Source organism: Accipiter gentilis, chromosome 6 (genome assembly GCF_929443795.1).
Source record: "Accipiter gentilis chromosome 6, bAccGen1.1, whole genome shotgun sequence".
NCBI classification, from domain to species: domain Eukaryota; kingdom Metazoa; phylum Chordata; class Aves; order Accipitriformes; family Accipitridae; genus Astur; species Astur gentilis.
In genome coordinates, this window is record NC_064885.1 from 9,892,629 (window position 1) to 9,910,308 (window position 17,680).

At 52.6% G+C, this 17,680-nt stretch overlaps 1 protein-coding gene across 7 annotated transcripts in view; it reads left to right on the forward strand.

The window, feature by feature from the left end:
• GTF2IRD1 (GTF2I repeat domain containing 1) overlaps window positions 1-17,680 on the forward strand; it is a 69,620-nt gene that overhangs the window by 22,102 nt on the left and 29,838 nt on the right. For all 7 annotated transcript variants that reach the window (XM_049803493.1, XM_049803496.1, XM_049803495.1 and 4 more), the window contains exons 2-10: window positions 1,978-2,106; window positions 4,142-4,283; window positions 7,188-7,334; window positions 11,088-11,271; window positions 12,355-12,665; window positions 13,124-13,213; window positions 14,139-14,222; window positions 15,200-15,383; window positions 16,649-16,674. In XM_049803493.1, the coding sequence (XP_049659450.1) occupies window positions 1,984-2,106; window positions 4,142-4,283; window positions 7,188-7,334; window positions 11,088-11,271; window positions 12,355-12,665; window positions 13,124-13,213; window positions 14,139-14,222; window positions 15,200-15,383; window positions 16,649-16,674 (1,291 nt within the window). In that variant the 5' untranslated portion in view covers window positions 1,978-1,983. The remainder of the gene's footprint in view (window positions 1-1,977; window positions 2,107-4,141; window positions 4,284-7,187; window positions 7,335-11,087; window positions 11,272-12,354; window positions 12,666-13,123; window positions 13,214-14,138; window positions 14,223-15,199; window positions 15,384-16,648; window positions 16,675-17,680) is intronic.

Consider the following 17,680-nt stretch of genomic DNA (forward strand, 5'->3'; position numbering starts at 1 on the left):
CCATTTCGTGGCATTGCTGCAATCCTTCGTGATGGTAAAGCTGGAGGTGCCTGGCAGAGCCCTGTCCCCAGGGTGGGATGTCCAGGGGGCTGTGCCAGAGGGTGGTAGTGCCCAGGCTGCAGGACCATGTCTTTGGTTTCCTGCTTTATTTTCCAAGCTGATGCCTAGTTTTGGGTTCCACCGCCCCCCCCCCCAAGATCGTCCTGGGGGAGAAGAGTAGTCCGTCAGCTTTGTTAAGAAGTGTCAGCTGGGCGTAAGAGGATTTTCCTGGGTGGCTCTCAGCATGGTGCAGCAGAAGTCCTGGCGCGGCTGCGGCTATGGCTCTGCCCTCCAAAAGCACCGATGAGACCTCGGCACTGCTTGCCTGCTCTCACCGGCTGACGACACAGGGGAAGCCAGCCTGGAGGACTCCTCAAGAGCAATTTCTGAAATTCAGTCATTATTGTTTAATGGAGAATTGTCTCTACCCTCGTTAGCTTGTTGCATGGCCACATAACGGTGAGGTTTTGCAGGGCTGAGGGCATGTTTGTCAGCCCCCTGCCCTCTGCGTGCTGAGGCACCTGCAGAGATGCCAGCATGGGGGGACTTTTTATTTTGGGCCAAAATCCACCATTTCCCTGGTTGCGTGGGGCAGCACGGCCCTGCTTTGCATGCAGATTCCTTCTGCTTGGACATGGGTGTGAACCGGGGCAGGAAGGTGAATTTGGGTTTTTGCTGTTGACTTTTAACCCTTGTTTTCAGCAGGGCCAAGCGGCCGTGGTTATCGGCTGAGCCGCAAATCGAGTTACACGCAGGCAGCTTCATTCATATTCCCCGGCTCCTGCCCGTCTCGCCTTGTTAGAAATTCTCTGGCCTCTTTTATCCGCTTGCGGCTTCAAGCGCATGATTTACGATCCAGTTCGAGTGGCTCCTGAGCGTTGCCGGCTAATTTGCCACCCTTTATCCGCAGGATTAAAGCCGGGCGGTGCGACGCTGCCCTGCGGATGGAGGGGTGATAGCTGGGAGGGACTGTGTTGGGTGCTGGGGGGTGATGCTGTTTCAGGTGTGGGAGCCCCAGTGTCGGGGTGGGGTGATTTATGTAGGGCAAGCCCCTGCCTCAGTTTCCCCTGCAGCATCGGCATCGCCATGGGTCATGGTGAGACATGTGCACCGGGGCACAGAGACCTGGCGCAGTTGCTGCACGTGTGGCTGGGCCCCGGCATTTTTCCCCCTTTTTTCCCCCATTTTGCAGTGAGGGACGGAGCTTCCAGGGCTAAGCCCCTTCTCGGATGCAGGGTCCCTGCATGCCGTCCGGTCCCGCTCCCACCGGCACGGTCCCCCAGGAGCTACAGGGTGGGATGATTCAATGACAGAGCCCCTCGCCATGAGCTGCCTCTCTCCCTTGGGATGAAGGCAGAGCACCCTGTGGCTGTGGCCCGTTTCAGGGACACCTTTGGGTTCCAGGCTCTCCTCTTGCCCAGGGTATAGGAAGCGAGGCGCGGGGACAGCTGGCACGGTGTCCTCGCAGGGACACGTGTCGCCCCTTGCTCACTGCTGCCTGCAGAGCTCGGTCACGGGAGCGTTCCACATCGGCTTCGGCACTGCGTCCTTCGGCTTGGCACGGCCGCAGCCTGCTCATCCGGGGTGTCCCACCACACGGTCGGTCTGGTGCGCCCTGCACCGTGGTGGCATCAACCTGGGGGTGAGTCCCAAGGGCAGAGGTGACCTGGCCACTGCTGGGACACGCAGCATTGGCCCCAGGGTTTTGTTATGGCTCAGCAGCATCCGCAATTATCTGCCTTTAGCAGAGGAGACGTGGGGAATATGGGGCTCAGGCTGGCCCTGGCTTCAATCTGTGCCTCAGTTTCCCCCATGTATCCATGCCGGTGTTGCGCCATAGCCCATGGTATATGCTGGCGTTGGGCTGCACTGGCGATGCTCAGCGCCAGCTCTGTCAGTAGCAACAATGGCTATACCTTTTTTTTTTTCTGTTTCTAGGTGAATATGGCCCTGGCAGGGAAGCCTTTGGACGTGACTCTCAACACCTCCAGAGCTGACCAGTGGAATATGGTTTTTCCCCAGAAAGACGAAATCATCACCAGCTTAGTGTCTGCCTTAGACTCCATGGTAAGAAGCTGGTGGCATCCCTGTCCCCCCTCCCTCCTTTCACCTCCCTTTAATGGGGCTGGCTGGGAGCAGGGCTGAAGCAGGAGGGCTGTCGAGCTCGTCCTGCTCCCCTCCGCTGCCGGAAAGCCCAGGGAGCTGCTGGAGCTGGGAAATAAAAATCCTCTACCGCCCTGACAGCCATAAGGATCATAAAGTCAGCCCAAGTTAATCTCAGATGTGTATTGTTTTCCCATTAATATTTATGTTGGTATCAACTGAATGTAGGGTGGTTGGTTTTTTTTTTTTCTTGATGTTTTACCAATGTTACCGTGAGCTTTTACACAACAGGAGAACAATGGCTTTTATCTCCGAGAACAAAGAAAATAACTTTCATATCTTTTGACGTAGAATTCCCGATGGAAACCTTGCCTAAGTCAGCCGTGCTTACATAAACAAGATAACTGTCTGGATTAAGTCTCGTGGACCAGAGCTAATCTTATTTTTAACTGCGAATGTGATCAAGAAGGGAAAGCGGATGTGTAGTAACAAATATCTAATGCAATGCAATGTGCTAAATAGCCCTCCCTTTTTACAGCCAAGTCATATTTAATGTATTTATCTTGGATGCGTCTTCTCTACGCAGGTAGGGGGTTTTTTTCACTAATACTAATTTCCTTCTTTTTAACCATCACCTCTCCACTAAGGAGCAGGTTCTCTGCAGCTGACGCACCCCAAGTGGCTTTGATGATTTATATACGTGCCATCCCGTACAGCAAATCGTGTTATCATAGTTTGGCTTCTTAATGAATATACATTATTCTGCAGTCCTCGTTACGTGCTGACACCAGGGCCAGGAGGCCAGGCTGCTCCTGAAATTCAGTCTTTATCCCAGCGCTTCACCAGGGCTGGGCTCCGCACCCACTGAAGCCTGGCTGCCTGCGTGCGTGCTAAATAAACCACAGGGCCGCGTGCACGTCGTCAAGCAGGCTTAGGGTTTGGATTTGGTCTGCCTCCAAATCTCACATCCCCAAGATTTTGTATTTATTTTTTGAGCATTGGGCTTTTTGAGCAAAATACTTCCATTGGCTGCTGGGTTTTTGAAAGGAGGTTTCTTAAAAATATCTATTTTTGGGGATATGATTCAATACCTCCTTCTCAAAGAAGGTGAGCAGGAGGTAAAGTGACCCAGTATAAAGACTGGTTTAAGCCCACGCAAATCAAACTTGCTGTAAATGCATGTGGGGAGCTGAAGATAGTTCGGGGGGGGTGGTCCATGGGTAGCTGTTGTCCTGCTCTCTCCCTGGCTGGCAGCATCCTCTGGCCCCTCCGCAGTGCCAGGGGCAGGTGATGTGTCTACCTGGGTCTGCCGATGGGAAAATCCCCCTGTTTTACCCATTTAAATCGTCACCTGGGGATAGTGTCTTCATAGTGTCGGTGCTGTAGCTATGGGAATATGACTCAGGCTTCCAGCACTGCGTAACTATTATAATATAAAAAATAATAATAAAACCACATATACATGTGTATTATGTAGAGCAGGAAGCGCACGTTACATAAAATGGATTAATGGAGGAAGTCTTTTCCATCTCTTTAATGTTTTGCATAACTGTACAAGAAGAATCATTCGACTAATCCAGACTTTGACCATATTAGCGTTCTGCAGCTGAAATAAGATTCCCGTGCTCCTTATTTCATTAGAGCTGGTGGAAAAATACGAATTGTTGTTGTTGTTTTGGGTTTTTTTTTACAGGCATGTTTTCTTTTAAAGAAATACTATAAATGTTTACTTTTAGGATAGGAAAAAGTGAAGCGAAATGATGGGTAAATAGTTCTTGTTTTCCAGCAAAGCATAGTCCAGCTGGATACCTTTCTGGAGCTGTAAAGTCACTAAAGTGTTCAGGGGATGTCATAAAACCCATGAAATTCTGACCCAAATCAGAGCATTGCTTTTGATGGGAGAATCTTTTGATGGGAAGAAAAAAATCCCACTGGAAAATGGCAGGGGTGCCAAGCGGGGATGCTCCTGCAGCTGCTCTGACCTGGTGCCTCCCTGCAGTGCTCGGCGCTCTCCAAGCTGAACGCAGAGGTGGCCTGCATCGCCGTCCACGAGGAGAGTGCCTTCGTGGTGGGCACCGAGAAGGGACGGGTCTTCCTCAGCGCCCGCAAGGAGCTGCAAGCTGATTTCCAGAAGTTTTGCAGTGAGTATCCCTGCCGGCGCGGTCTTCCCCTGCGCCGAGCTTGCTTGTGCCAGCTGGGACTCTCACCGTCCACAGAGGGGCTGTGATTTGGAGGGCGCCGCAGCGTGGTTCGTCCGTGGAGCTGAGCGGTGTTTAGAGCGATGGAGAAAGCGGGTAGGAACTGCAGCTGGGTGCAGGCAGAGCCTCTCCTCTTCCATGGAGGGCACTGCATGTCCCAGCTCTCCTCTCCGAAAGCATCCCTGGGGTGGCTTGGGGCTGGACTGCTGCTTTGCTCCCCCAGCGCTGTCGGCCTGCAGCAATGCTGCCAGTGTGCTGGAGTGGCTTTTGAGGACTTAGCAGAAATAGTTTGTCCTAGTGATCCCCCAGGAGCAGAGGGGCTTTCTTGGGCCAAGGCTTTTTTCCTGGTTTTGGAAAAACAAGGATGAATTGGGGAGCTGGGGGTGTTGGTTGTGGAGTTGCTTGGTTTTTTAAGGGGCTAACAGTGGTGAAAGGATGCCTTGAGCAAGAGCTGTGGTCCCCTCCATCTCAGATCAGAGTCACTAGGTATTGCAGGGACATGCGTGACTAGCGGCAGCCCTGCATGTGGTGAGGCCGGCACCCAACCTTCCATGCCAGCTCTGTGCCTCTGCTGGCTCCCCAAAAACAGCCTGGGAGCTGAGGGGAAGGTGGGAGCCATGCTGTGAATGGCGACCTGCATTTCTTGGATGGCATCATTCCTGGAGTGGCAATTGCTGCTTTCCCCACTCCGTGCAGAAGCTGGAATGGGATCTGGCTTTGGTGGTGCGGGGGACCCCGGAACTGGAGGGACCCCAGACCCGATCTGCTTCCACACGCTGCCCATGGTGGGGTGTCGGTGGAGAGAAATGACCCGGCTATGTGTGCACACGCATGGTGCTGATGGAAACCATATCGGTGCTTAATCCGTTGGAGAGATGGCTCAGGAAGGGTTCACTCTAGTGAAAATATTAGCGCTGTAAAGCTGCCAGGGTCGCTGTCTGCTCGGGTTATTTGCTGCACATGTGCGGGGTGAGCCGGCACGGCTTTGCAGGAGCGGCTGTCTGCCAAGGCTCCGCTCTGCCCCTCCGTCCTGCCCGCCGTGGGCAGCTGCCTGCCACCTCCACCACACCACTCGCACCCGGGAGAGCTGTCGTTAGTTATCCTCTGCTTTGGTGCATTGTGTTTTGCAGGACAGGTGGCATTCAGGGACATTTTAGGCGACTGCCTCCCCTTCCCACCACTCACAAGAGGCAGGGAGGTACCCGAGTGGTGAATGGCAGCAGGGTGGCCAACAGGAGGGAGCACCCTCTTATATATTAAATGCCAACAATGTGGCTCCCTAGAGCTCACAGCATTGATGACCATCTGCAAATCTCACTTTTAGAAATATATATACATATATCCTGGCTGGTGACCTACCGCTGTGCTGGGGCAAGGCACCCGACATTAGATCCTGATTCCCCTCTCCTTTGGTTTCATTTACACCTTTATCAAAATGAAATGGTCACGTCTGGTTGAAAGCACAAAATCTTGATGATGGGGTTCAGGCAAAGCGGCTGATGCTGGAGACAGGGTGAAATGTGATAACTCTGTCTTGAATTATAAATGGCCCAGGCTCAACTCCGCTCCATAAAGCTCTTACAACTGGCACGCAGTGGAAAGCATCCCTGGAAGTGCCTCTGATTTATGGTCTAGCTGCCCCCTTAGAAAGGATCTGAAATAATCTAAAGCAGACATCGCTGGGAGATGTAAGAAGCCTCTTATCTCTCTGGGCGCGCAGACCCTGCTTGAACGCCCTCCTTTATCTGAACCTCTGGCTTAGCCTTTCCCAGTGTACGGGGGGACTTGACAGTGATCAGGATTAATGTCAACAGAGGAGAGTTAGCACCCAGCCGGGAGGGACAGTCAGTTGTAGGAGGGTGTGGATGCAGATGCATTTCACCACCTTGGTAAAACACACCAAAAAAGTTTTCCAGGGCCCGTTTCCCTGTGCCATGGGAGACAAGTGGAGCTTGCCAGGGGTTGTGTGGTGTTGGGTGGCTGTCCCCTTTCTTATGTGTAGTTCTGTGGGTACCCTGGGCTGCTCTTGCCCCCACTCCACTGATGTCCCAGCCATCAGCTCTTTCCATGGGAGGGATCCACAAGCTCCTCCTTGAGCACCCAGGCAGCATCCAGGGCTGATCACCGGCAAGAGCCTGTCGAGGAAGATGAAGGAATTAGTCCTTCGCCAAGGAAAATCCCTTGCGAATCGCTTTGGATAGAACGGCAATAATGCACTTGTAGTGTTTAATTTTTTGTGCATTTAGAGATGCAAGGAAGTCATTGCCGAAGATATGCTTTATTTGAGGTTTAATGGGGGAAATTAGCAGGAAATAGCTGGTATTACTGAGCTACGTGACGCTGAAGGGTAAAAAAGCCTCCAAGAAAGGCGGATTTTCTTTTCCTGAGAGATTGAAGGCTAAGCAGATTGAAACCAGAGAAAAGAAATGCGCTGCCCAATTAATCACAACAGTTTCAGTGCAGCTGAGTGGGTAAAACCAGGGAAGGGAGGGCACAAACAGGATGACCAACCCCACTCCCAGCTGTGCCGCTGGCACTGCTGCCCATGCCAGCACGTTCCCCTGCATGTTGGGGGCATCCGAGCTGGGGGGAGCTTGGGTGGGTGGGAGACCTGGGGCACCCTCCTGCCCAGCCAGAGGACTTTGCTGATGCTGTTGGGGCGGCAAAGGGCCCGCTGCCCACGGGACCCCGTCTTGCCTGGGGTTTGGTGGCCAGGGATGCATTCAGCCCTGGCTGAAGTTGGTGTAACCTGGCCTGCGGGTTCAATCACTCCGTAGCCACTCAAAATCGCCTGCGAACCCTCTTCTCACCGCAGCGTCTCCTGTTTTCTCCTCTCCCCCCCTGCAGGAGTCCAGCAGAGGAAGGAGCAGGACGCGGAGGCGCAGAAGAAGGCCAAGGAGTGTGGGCGAAGCGTGCTCAGGGTCTCCCCGGACCAGGGATCAGACGTGTACCTCCTCAGGAAGATGGTAGAGGAAGTGTTTGATGTGCTTTATAGTAAGAACCTTCACGCTTCCATTTGGGGATTTGGATTGCCCCCGGGGCTCGCTGAGCTGCCCGGCGCCACCGCCGGATGCGGCTTTCGGCCCCAGCCCAGCTCCCCAGCGAGGGAGTAGGCGCCTGGCAGGGCAGCGTGGTGGGACGCGCTCCTGCGTAGGGTTAGCGTTGCCTCGAGATGGGATCTGGCCACTGTTTCACCACTTCCCAGTGCCCCAAACTGGGCAAAAAAAAAATTCCCCATGCTGGGGGGAGCATCCTCCGTCCCCTCAGCCAGGGAAGTCTGCCATGCCCTGAGTGCGATTTTCAAGCACACCTTTATCCTTGACACCGTGTCTATAGCACCTCTTTCACAAGTACTGTGTCGGAGCTCTGCAGAGACTCACCCCTTTCCCTGGCAAGTCTATTTAAAAGGAAAAAAGATGATTTTTCTAGCAGGCGGCCCCGCAGCCCCAGCTCCAAGAGACGAGCTGGTGCTGTTCCAGCACATGCATCATCCCCGGCAATAAAGCTTCTGCAATTAAAATGTAGATGACCATATGGCTGTTGATATGTAACCCAGTGGGTTGCAGAACTCCCTCCGGGCCCAAGCTGCGGAGACTCGAGCAGTGGCAGTGCCTGCTTCTCACTCAGGAGATGCCCGCTGGAGCCCCCGTGGAGTGGCTGGAAGTAGCAGCCGTGATCCCGGCTCGTCCCCTGGCAGCACCTCTAGGGCCGTGCTGGCCCAGGTAGGAACAGCGAGGTTGGGTTAGGAAAATGGGGCAGTGAGCCCCAATATTCCCCTGTGCTGCTCAGCGGGTTGCATTAACCCAGTGTGATGCTTTTAGGGGAGTTCAGACTGTGTGGCTGGACCAGCTGCAGAACCAGGTGTTTTGTTTTCATGGGCGCAGCTCCCCGTCACCATTTGGGATTTGGGGTGTGCTACTGAGCCCTGCCGGAGCTGTGCAGGTCTCCCTGAGGCCTGAAGCGCAGGCATTGCCCCCGTTTGTGTGCTGGGTTTGGGAATGGGCACTCCTGCATGATGGGAGGGGGATAATGGGTGCTCCCCCCCAGCCACCCTGGGCTCACGCTCAGGATTTGCTGCTGCTGGCTGTTGTTCAGTGCTTGCCTCCCCAGCACCTGCCACGGGCTTCACAGACAGAAAAGGGAGATGGCATCCCTTCCCCCCAGGGTTGGACAGTCTCTGAGGTTTTCTGAAACCACTTAAAGGACTTGAAGGCAATATTCCCATGAATGGGGGTAATCATTCTCTCGCTGGCTTCAAAAGGTTGGGCCCAAGTGGGAAGGAGGGGGCAATGCAGAAGAGCCAAGGGAACGGGGTGTGGAGGGCGTTTCAGCGCTGGCTTGGTCCCCACTCTGAGCTGCAGCTCTCATTGTCCTGCTGCTGGGAGAGCGCCAGGCTTTGCAGGCATCCTGGGAATATGGGAATTATTCATATATGACATACCATAAATATGTAATTGCATAAAAAAGCTCGATCAGGGTGCATCTGCGTGGGCTGTATGAACGAGGCAACCCATCCGTTGGGATGAGTTCACGATGCTCTTTACCTTGTCGAGGTGTGCGGATGTGCGCGGGGACAAGCTGGCTGGGTCCCCAACCCAGGGCGGCTGGCATTGCCGTGGCAGGAGGAGGTTGGGCATCCCTGGGCCAATGGTTTTGGCCCTGGCATTGGGTGTAGTTCTGGCTTTGGGTGTAGTTCTGCCTTTGCTGCTGTTTCAGTAGGCTCAGCTGTTTCCATCCTTGAGCCGCTCTATGGCAAAACCCGCCGGGCAGATGCTCCCCTCTCGGCATGCCCACAGGGAAGAACCTCTCCTGGCTGAGTGGGGAGAAATACTGCAGGAGATAGTAGGTGCCCCGGGGGTGATTCTGTTTCCAACACAGAGAGGACTGTCAGAAATTAACAGTTATCTTTCATATGTGGGGTTTTTTTCTCCATCCTTTCAGTCGCCTCCCATCAACAGGGATTGGAAACAAAAAATCTTAGAAAAAGCTCAGTCAAAAAGATCGCGTATTCCCTCTAGAGCCTGGTAATCTCCGCACCAACAGGATGACTGATTACCGCCGGCTTCTATTAAACAGGCATTAATGATGATTATTGTCTCTCTTTAGCTAAACCGTGAGCCTCTGCACCGCAGCGCGAGGCTTGGTGAAGGTCACTTTGACAGTAACGCATTCCCCATAAAAATATGTTCGGTGAGTTGTTGAGTGTCGGGTTGATAAGGAGCCGCTGTGGGCATCAGGAGCTTCTCCCCGTCACAAAGAGAGGTGGTGGAGGGAGGTGGAAAGCCGCTAGAGCTGATGCATTGGGGCAGGGAAACCGTCAGCTTGCAGAAAGTGTACTCATGGTGTTGTGGTTCAAAGGTTCATTTTGAAACTTCTGTTATTGGCTTAATTAAAACATTATCCATCCCGCCTATAAGGAACCTTGATGGCTCATGCAAGCCGCACGTTGTTAGTTATCACGCATTCCTTCAAAGAACATGTTGAAGAAATCACTTTTAATAAGGACTTGCTGACAGTGTCACAAGATTTCCAGGGTTTCTGTAAGATCTTTTGGTAGTGGGGGTTTTTTTAAAGAAGAGATTAAAAGAAAAGATTTTAAAGAAAATCAACAATATAAAATCCCACAGCTATTTAAAGATCCCATAATCTTCTCTGGCTGCCCCTCAGCCTGGAGACAAAGGCGCAGACACCTTGCCATGCAGCCAGATGTTCTGCATCTGGACGTTGCTTTGCCAGACAGGTCGCATTCCTGCATGGCTGTTTCTTCTGCTTCATGCTTTCAGCACCACGTTTATTGGTCGCAGTGACTTGGGTTGGTTTCCAAAGTAATTTTTCCACAGACAGCAGCTCAAGGATTTTGGCCATTCCTTGAAACCCTTCAGAGAGGTCTGGTTTTCTAATGGTGTCTTGCCTGGAGAGCACCATAAGCATCCCTGGTTTGGGCATGTGGGCTCTTTAGCTGAGTTAGAAAATCTCTGTATAGCTGTGATGCTTGCTGGTTGTCTTCTGCTGCTGAGGAAGGGAAAGCAGTTTGCTCCCGACTCTTTGGGGCGATATTGGTGTCAGAGGTACAACGGAGCCAGCTCTGTGTGGTGGGGACACAGGGGGACTCTGTGGCCATTGTCAAGGGGAGTGGGTGAGATTTCTCGTCTGCTGGAGGTGATCATGCAGTCAAATGTATTGACGTTCATGCTGCCTGCAAATGGTGGGATGGAGGGAGACTGTTGGGGTTTTTTTCTTGTCTTTCAAAGTGCATCGAGGCTGCCTGACAGCACTAGCAATCACAGTACTTTCCATTCTTCCAGGAGGTAAAATAAGAAAACTGACTGAAAATAAGGTTCCCAGAATATCTCAGTAAACATGAGATAAAAATCAGCGTGAGCCCTTCAGCCTCCTTTGTCAGCTCTTGGCTCCCTCCCGGCTTGCCGGCGGCCACATCCCTCGCTGGCACACGTCTGGGCACTCCCGGGGGGGGTGAGCTTGTGCCAAGTGACCCCAACCAAGGATTTTACTGTGCAACCCAAAAGATGAGACATCTGCTTATTGGCTTTTTGTGAGCTTTTTATTAATTAGCGCTTAGAAAGAGCTTGCTGGTCCTTGTGTGCTAAGTGCAGAGGTAGGAAGCGGTTTTCTTCTCATAACGTTTCCATTGGGATCTCTTGCTCTTGCTTTTGCTCCTCCAGCCTGGCTCAGCCACAGTCGGGGGTGCGGGGTGTCCCTCGGTGTGTAACTCTGCCCCCTCCCCAGGTGAAGCTGTGGGGAAGAGCAGCGTGGTCCCTTTGCCCTACGAGAGGTTCCTGAAAGAGCCAGGCTCGCTGGCGGTGGCCGGCTTGCCTGAGGGGATCAGCTTTAAGAAGCCCATGGAGTACGACGTGAAATCCCTGATGGCCATCCTAGAGCACAGCCACAGCATCCGCTTCAGGCTAAAACGGTAATTTGGGGGATTCCCAAGGGGCGGGATGGCAGTGAGCCCTCGGGATGTCGGCTTTTATAACACCAGCGGACGGCAGAGAATTTGTGTGGAGAAGGTGGGAGCGAGGGTCCCTTCCATGTCCCATCTCCTTCACCAGACCCAGAAACCTGGGTCCAGTTGTGCCAAACCCCAGCCTGGCACAGAAGTTCATCAGTGTTGGGTGACTCGGGACCATTCTGGACTCGTTCCTATAAGTGCGTGTAAACGTGCACATTGACCGCATTGCTTTACATATCTCCGCCAAAATTTCCGCTGCGGTAAGATAAGTGCTTTTCTGTCTCCAGAGGGATTTCCAGAATAAATGCTGCAAGCTTCTTTCCAGGCTGAAATGGGGTTTTTAATGCCAGACGAGGAGGGAGGTGGGGGACTGTGACGGGGTGAACTCCCCATTTTGGCCATGTTTTCACAAGGAGCTCGGTGGTTTTGGGTGCGTTTCCTCTGCGTTTGCCTGGCTGGCGGCACCTCGGATCCATTCAGAGAAATGCTGAGTGCTACCAAATACCTCCTCTGAAGGCTCGGCACTTCTGGAAAATCAGGCTGAGACAGCTAAAAGTAGGACACGCAGAATTCGAGCCGTCTGTGAGCTTGCGGCCGCCTGTCTCATGTGAAGCACGTGGGTTTCCTCGGTCTGAAGCTCATCCCTGAGGTGCCCATTGAATGTGTCATGGGTCCTGGGGGCTGGGGCAGGCAATGGAGTCAAGTGGTTATGGTCACACAAATTGTTTTACTCCTGAAACGCACTGGGCCGTGGAGCTAGGCAGCTTTGCCCTAGCTATTATAAATGCTTTGAACCACCGTAAGACCAACCTGCTCCACTTAAAGAAGACAAAAACGGTCCGGGTGCCTGAAGAAGCTGGAAGAGGTTGGGTGATGGCTGTAATTTCTGAAACAAAGAGCCCGGCAGCCGGCAGTGCAGCATGTCCCGCCCTCCTGGGCACGGCTCTCCTTCCCTCTCCACATCCTTGCTTGTCCCAGCTTAGCAGTGCCACAGACCCAAAGGAACCTGTTTTTTCCTCCTCTTCTCCCTTCCCTTCCCCTCAGGCCGGCGGACGAGCCCAGCCGAGAGCCGAACCCCAGCGTCGAGTTGACTTGTACCTCCCTCGCCTCCAAGGGTGGCCGAGACTCTAGTGCCAACGGCCCCATGGCCAAACCCGCCGGCCAGGACACCCCCTCCGCCGTCGCCGTCACCAATTTCTTATATGGCGTCTCGCTGCCGACCCAGATCGCCGTCGACCTAAAGCAAGAGGTGTCCTCCGGCCTGCCCGGGCCGAACGCGGCCGGCGAGGTGCTGCTGCCCAGGCCCGCGGGAGAGCTGAAGGTGCCTTCCTCACAGGAGTACAGCGACTGCTGTGGTAATAGCCTGGAGTTTGCTCTCAGACGAGGGCCTGGTGTGAAGCCCACCCCCCCCCGGCGCTGACAGGGGACAGGCCCGGGTGTTTTGGTGGTCCTCGGATGAAAATCGGTGCAAAGCTTGGCCCGCGTGGAGATGAGCGGACGCCCCCGCCGTGCCGCGCCACCCCGGCCCTTCTCTGGGTGCCTCCGAGGTGCCGACGGGGCGCACCTCCGTTTCTGCCCTGAAACGCGGGGTGCTGCGCCGCAAGGCTGGAGGGGCAGCCGGGGCAGGGGGACGGTGGGGGCTTGGTCTGGCCAGGACCCCGCCGGGTCGTCACGGGCCAGGGTGCATGGAGGAGAGCCGGCAGGGTTGGGTCCGCATCACCGGTGGGGGACAGCACCCGGGGGCTTGTTCGGCTGCCCGGAGCGCCGGTCAGGCTCTCATCAGACCTTTCTCCTTGTCTGCCCTCTTGTCCAGGACAGAAATCGTCGGTCTCCGGAGGTCCCCTCATCCAGAACGTGCACTCGTCCAAGCGCATCCTCTTCTCCATTGTCCACGACAAGACAGGTCTGTGTCCTGCTCCGGCATTTAGGGCAGCCAGCAGCTAGCTCTTAGGGAAAGGTTTTCCCCTGGCCTCGTCTCCCCAGCGGTCTCCCAGCCGTCCCCATGCTCTGTGGGGACCTGGCAGTGCTGGAGATGCTGCAGTGAGGGATTTTGTCCCTTTACTTGCTGCAACGTCTCAGCACAGCAGTCAAGACCTTCATCCCTGCTCGGGTCCATCCCTGCCATCCTCACAATGCTTGGTCCTCAAGCGCTGCCGTCCAGCTGGAAAATCCCATCTCTGCTTCATGCACAGGGAACCGAGGCATGGCTTTGGGTGAGGCCGTTTGCCCGAGCTGCAAACAGCAAATACCTGACAAAAGTTTGGCGTTATTTCAAAATAACTGAAACCCACTAACCCCGGCGTGATTCTGCAGTGGTGCCCGGGGGGATCAGCAGTGGGGAGGAGACTCTTCCATTTCCCCACCTTCACCCCACCCAAGGAAATGCAACCTAAAAATGCTGATGTGTTTACATCAAAACCCTCTCCTGCCTGCATTAAAAAGAAGAAAAATAGGTGGGAAAGTTGGGAAAGAGAAGGAGATTAAAAAGCTCCTCTGTGAAATGGCCGTGCCTTTCAAAGGTTCGTTTTAGGTTGAGTTTGTTCTGTCCCGGAGGGTCTTTCATTTCAGGGTTGAGAAGTTTTATGGGGTCATTTCTTAGGAATCTGCTTTGCACATGCATGGCTGCAGAGGAGGTTGCTTGGGGCTGGGGCTGGGGAAGCCCGGACCTTATCTGCCAGCCTGGCAAAATCCGCTCAGGAAGAGGGAAATCATTATTTTTAAAGCAGCAAAGTCTTGTTCCTGCTTCCCAGCGCTTTGTGCGAGAAAAGTGCATCTGCTGTGTACGAACCATATGGAAGTTCCTTATTTCTTATATTTTGTTTTGATAGATAAGTGGGACAGTTTTATAAAAGAAACTGAAGATATCAACACCCTTAGGGAGTGCGTGCAAATTCTGTTTAACAGCAGATATGGTGAGTAGGAGTTAATATCCCATTATGCATCTGCAGCGCTTGTGGTTTGCATATCATTATATAGCAATCATTTTTGTTCCCTAACACAGCAGCAGAAGCCATATGCTAGAGCTCCCTTCTCTTCCTAACACATTTAGCCCAGCAGTTCCCAGTCTCTGGGTGTCTGCTGAAGGTTATGTCAATATTTCCATTTGGAGCTCCCCCCACTGTCGAGGAATTTATAACTGGGCTGTAAAACAGCCCTAGTTTGAAGCGTGGCACACCGGGTCACAGCGCCCGGGCACTGCCGGCGTTTGCAGGCGACGGGGAGCAGTGGCATGCTGCTGTTTTAAATTAACGTGGTAGGGGAAAAAAGAATATTGTCCTTATGGCAGCTGTGTTTTTCCACCTGCATGGCTTATGGTGTCGTTGGCACTTCCCTTGCCATGGGCAGTGCTTTTGGGTTAGTTTCTGGGCGTTTGGGCAGCTGTAAGCTCAGGAAATTGCTTGGGAATGGGTTGATGGGCTGGAGGTTGTCACCTGTACCATCCTCATCAGGCTGTGTAATTCATGAGTTATAGACGGGCTATAAATATGTGCTGTGTAACTCAAGAGTTATTTATGGCCTATAGATGAACTCTGTAACTTATAAACTGTGTATGTGCTATGCAACTCATGAGTTGTATAGCTCAGCGACCTGCTGTGGTCACGCGGAAGTTGGGGATGGCACATGGGCCAGCTCGCCCCTGGTTTGAGCAACACTGGGTACGTTTGGGGGTTTTGGAGGACACCGTTACCTGTGTTTGCTGCTGCATTTTCTCGCTGTTGTCCCATCTCCCATGGGTGAGCTGCTCCCGGGGCTCACCTTCTGGGACAAGCAAAGGAGAAGAGGGCAGGAGGCACTTGCTGCGCTTGAGTTCAAGCTATTACACCTTCATTTTATCATCTGTAAAAGGAATAGCCCGTATTTAAGTGAAAACCATGCATTCACCTTTCAGCTGAAGCCTTGGGGTTAGACCACATGGTCCCCGTCCCATACCGGAAGATTGCCTGCGACCCCGAGGCGGTGGAAATCATTGGCATCCCAGACAAAATACCCTTCAAAAGACCTTGCACCTATGGCGTCCCCAAACTCAAGCGGATACTGGAGGAGAGGCACAACATCCATTTTGTCATCAAAAGGTGGGTGGCAAGGAAGGCAAGGGAGAGTGCATGGCCTCGAGCGGGCTCAGGGATTTAAGCCGTGTTCCCTCCGTGCTCACAGGGTTTGTTTGGACACCCAAACCCCATTTTACCCTTTTTTATGGAAAATAGCTAAACAGCTCTTTTTTCCCCCAAACCTCTGTTTTCCATCGCTCTCTCCCTTTTTGCGAGGATGTGGCAGGGCTGGCTGTATCACTGTCACCTCTGAGCCCCACTACCCTGTTGTAAGTCCATGCAGACGTTGCCAGTGCCACCCTAAGCATTTTGGGTAGTAACGGGACCCTCCAATTGTGGCATGACTCTCTCCAATGGCGTTTGGCAGATGGGAGTGGCGCCTCCAGGCGGGAGGAGGAACATCCGTATTCATGACACACCTCCACCTTGTTTTGTGGTGATGACTTATGGACATCCTAGATATACAATGATGAGGACGTATCACCTACAGGCAGGGCGTTGTGTCTTGGTGTCTGCATTTGCACTGGAGTAGGAGGAGTGGACGCTTTCCCAGTTATCTCTGCACCGCGCAACCCCTCTTTGCTTCTCTGTCAGGAAAATCTGCTTTATAATATATTTATTTATTAAGTCCCTGCCTGTGCAGCACTGATGTTGTTCCCCTGCTAGAGGTGTGAAACTACGGCACAGAAACCCCCCAGCAAAGGCTCCCAAGGGAGCTAAAATCACCGACATCGACAGGACTTAGGCATCCTGGAATGAATTAGCTTTCCAGATGTCAGCCAGTGGAGGAGCCACTTTGTCCCACACAGCTTGGGCTGCGTCAGGCTCGATCAGGCCCTGGCACGTGGCCCTGAACACACTTTGCTTCTATGAGCAAAGTTGTGGGTGGCACCAAAATACAATATTCAGGAGACAGGTGACATCTGGTCAATGGTCTACACGGTGAAGTGAAGGTTCAGCAATAGCTACTTCGGTCCCACTGTTTCTGTTGGTAAAGCCAGCCTATAGCAGCTTCATTTAATAAGTTAATTAAATTAAGAGAATGACTTGTAAGCAGATTTAAAGGTGCTTTACTTAAAAAGCATATGCTGTAATATTGCTTGGTTGCACAACAGGCTAAAAGGCTTTTTTTAATTTTTTTTTTTTTTTTTGCTGAAAAATTTATTCCTTTTTTTAGAGAATGAATAAAATGACTTTTGATTTGGCTTAATGCTGTTCATTAATAAAACCTAAAATTCAGTCATTAGAAGCACCTATTTCTAATCCCTTTTTTTTCCCTTTCCTCCTAGGATGTTTGACGAGAGAATTTTTACAGGTACGTTCTCCACATCCTTTGATTTATTGCCCACAAAACTGAAAGATTATCCAGAGAAGCAGAGTTGAAATAATGTCACCTGTAACCAGCAAAAGTGCAGGACACGTGCAGTTATGATCAGTGAGGAGAAGCATACCCGGGCATGCTGAGATTGCCTTTGCCTGGGATCGGTGCAAGCACTGTGCGCCCTTAAATAGTGTTTTGAAGATTTAAGCGAGAAATCCCTGGTGCGTGACGCTGGGATGGCTCCCTGCTTGGCAGTGTTAGGTTTACAGTTGGACTCAATGATCTTCAGGGTCTTTTCCAACCTAAATGATTCTATGATTCTACAGGCAGCACATTGCATGCTTCTGTGCTTTCAGGAGGAAGAAAAATCACTGCTGGGTTCCTCACTGGTAAATTATTCTCTTTTTGGCTGGGAAGTGCTAGCATCATCCAGCCACTGACTGTTTTTAAAAAAACCAAAAATCCATTTTTGCAGTGACAAAACCCTGGACAGGGGTTTTCTTCAGCTTTTTTTGCCCCATGTTTTTACTCCTTTTGCCTTGAGAAGGAGAAGCCAGGCTAAGTGCTTCTTGTCAAATAAAAGGAGACAGGCACTGGTGCAGTCCAACCTGACCCTCACTCCAGCGGCTGCCCCCATTCCATCGCCCTTATACCCACCTGAAATATGGCACTGCACCCAAATTTATCACCACCCAGCCCCACTCCCGGATTGCCTGGGCTTGGCTCGCAAGTAAAGACATGTTTTGGGGTTGTTGGGTTGTTTTTTTGTCCCCAAGCTGCCAACCCCAGGTGCTGGCTTTCCAGACACCACCTTCTCCTTGGATATCTCCGCCAGCCAAATTAACCCTTGTGGCCGTGGGACAGCCCCAGCCCCAAGGGTGCTCCCCGGGGATGATGACACCAGAGCCACCTAAAGGGGACCTCCAGCAGAGCCTGGAGAGGGTCCCACCTCCGTGGGGGGTTTTCTTTGTCTCCAGCCCCATTAATGACTTTGTTTCTC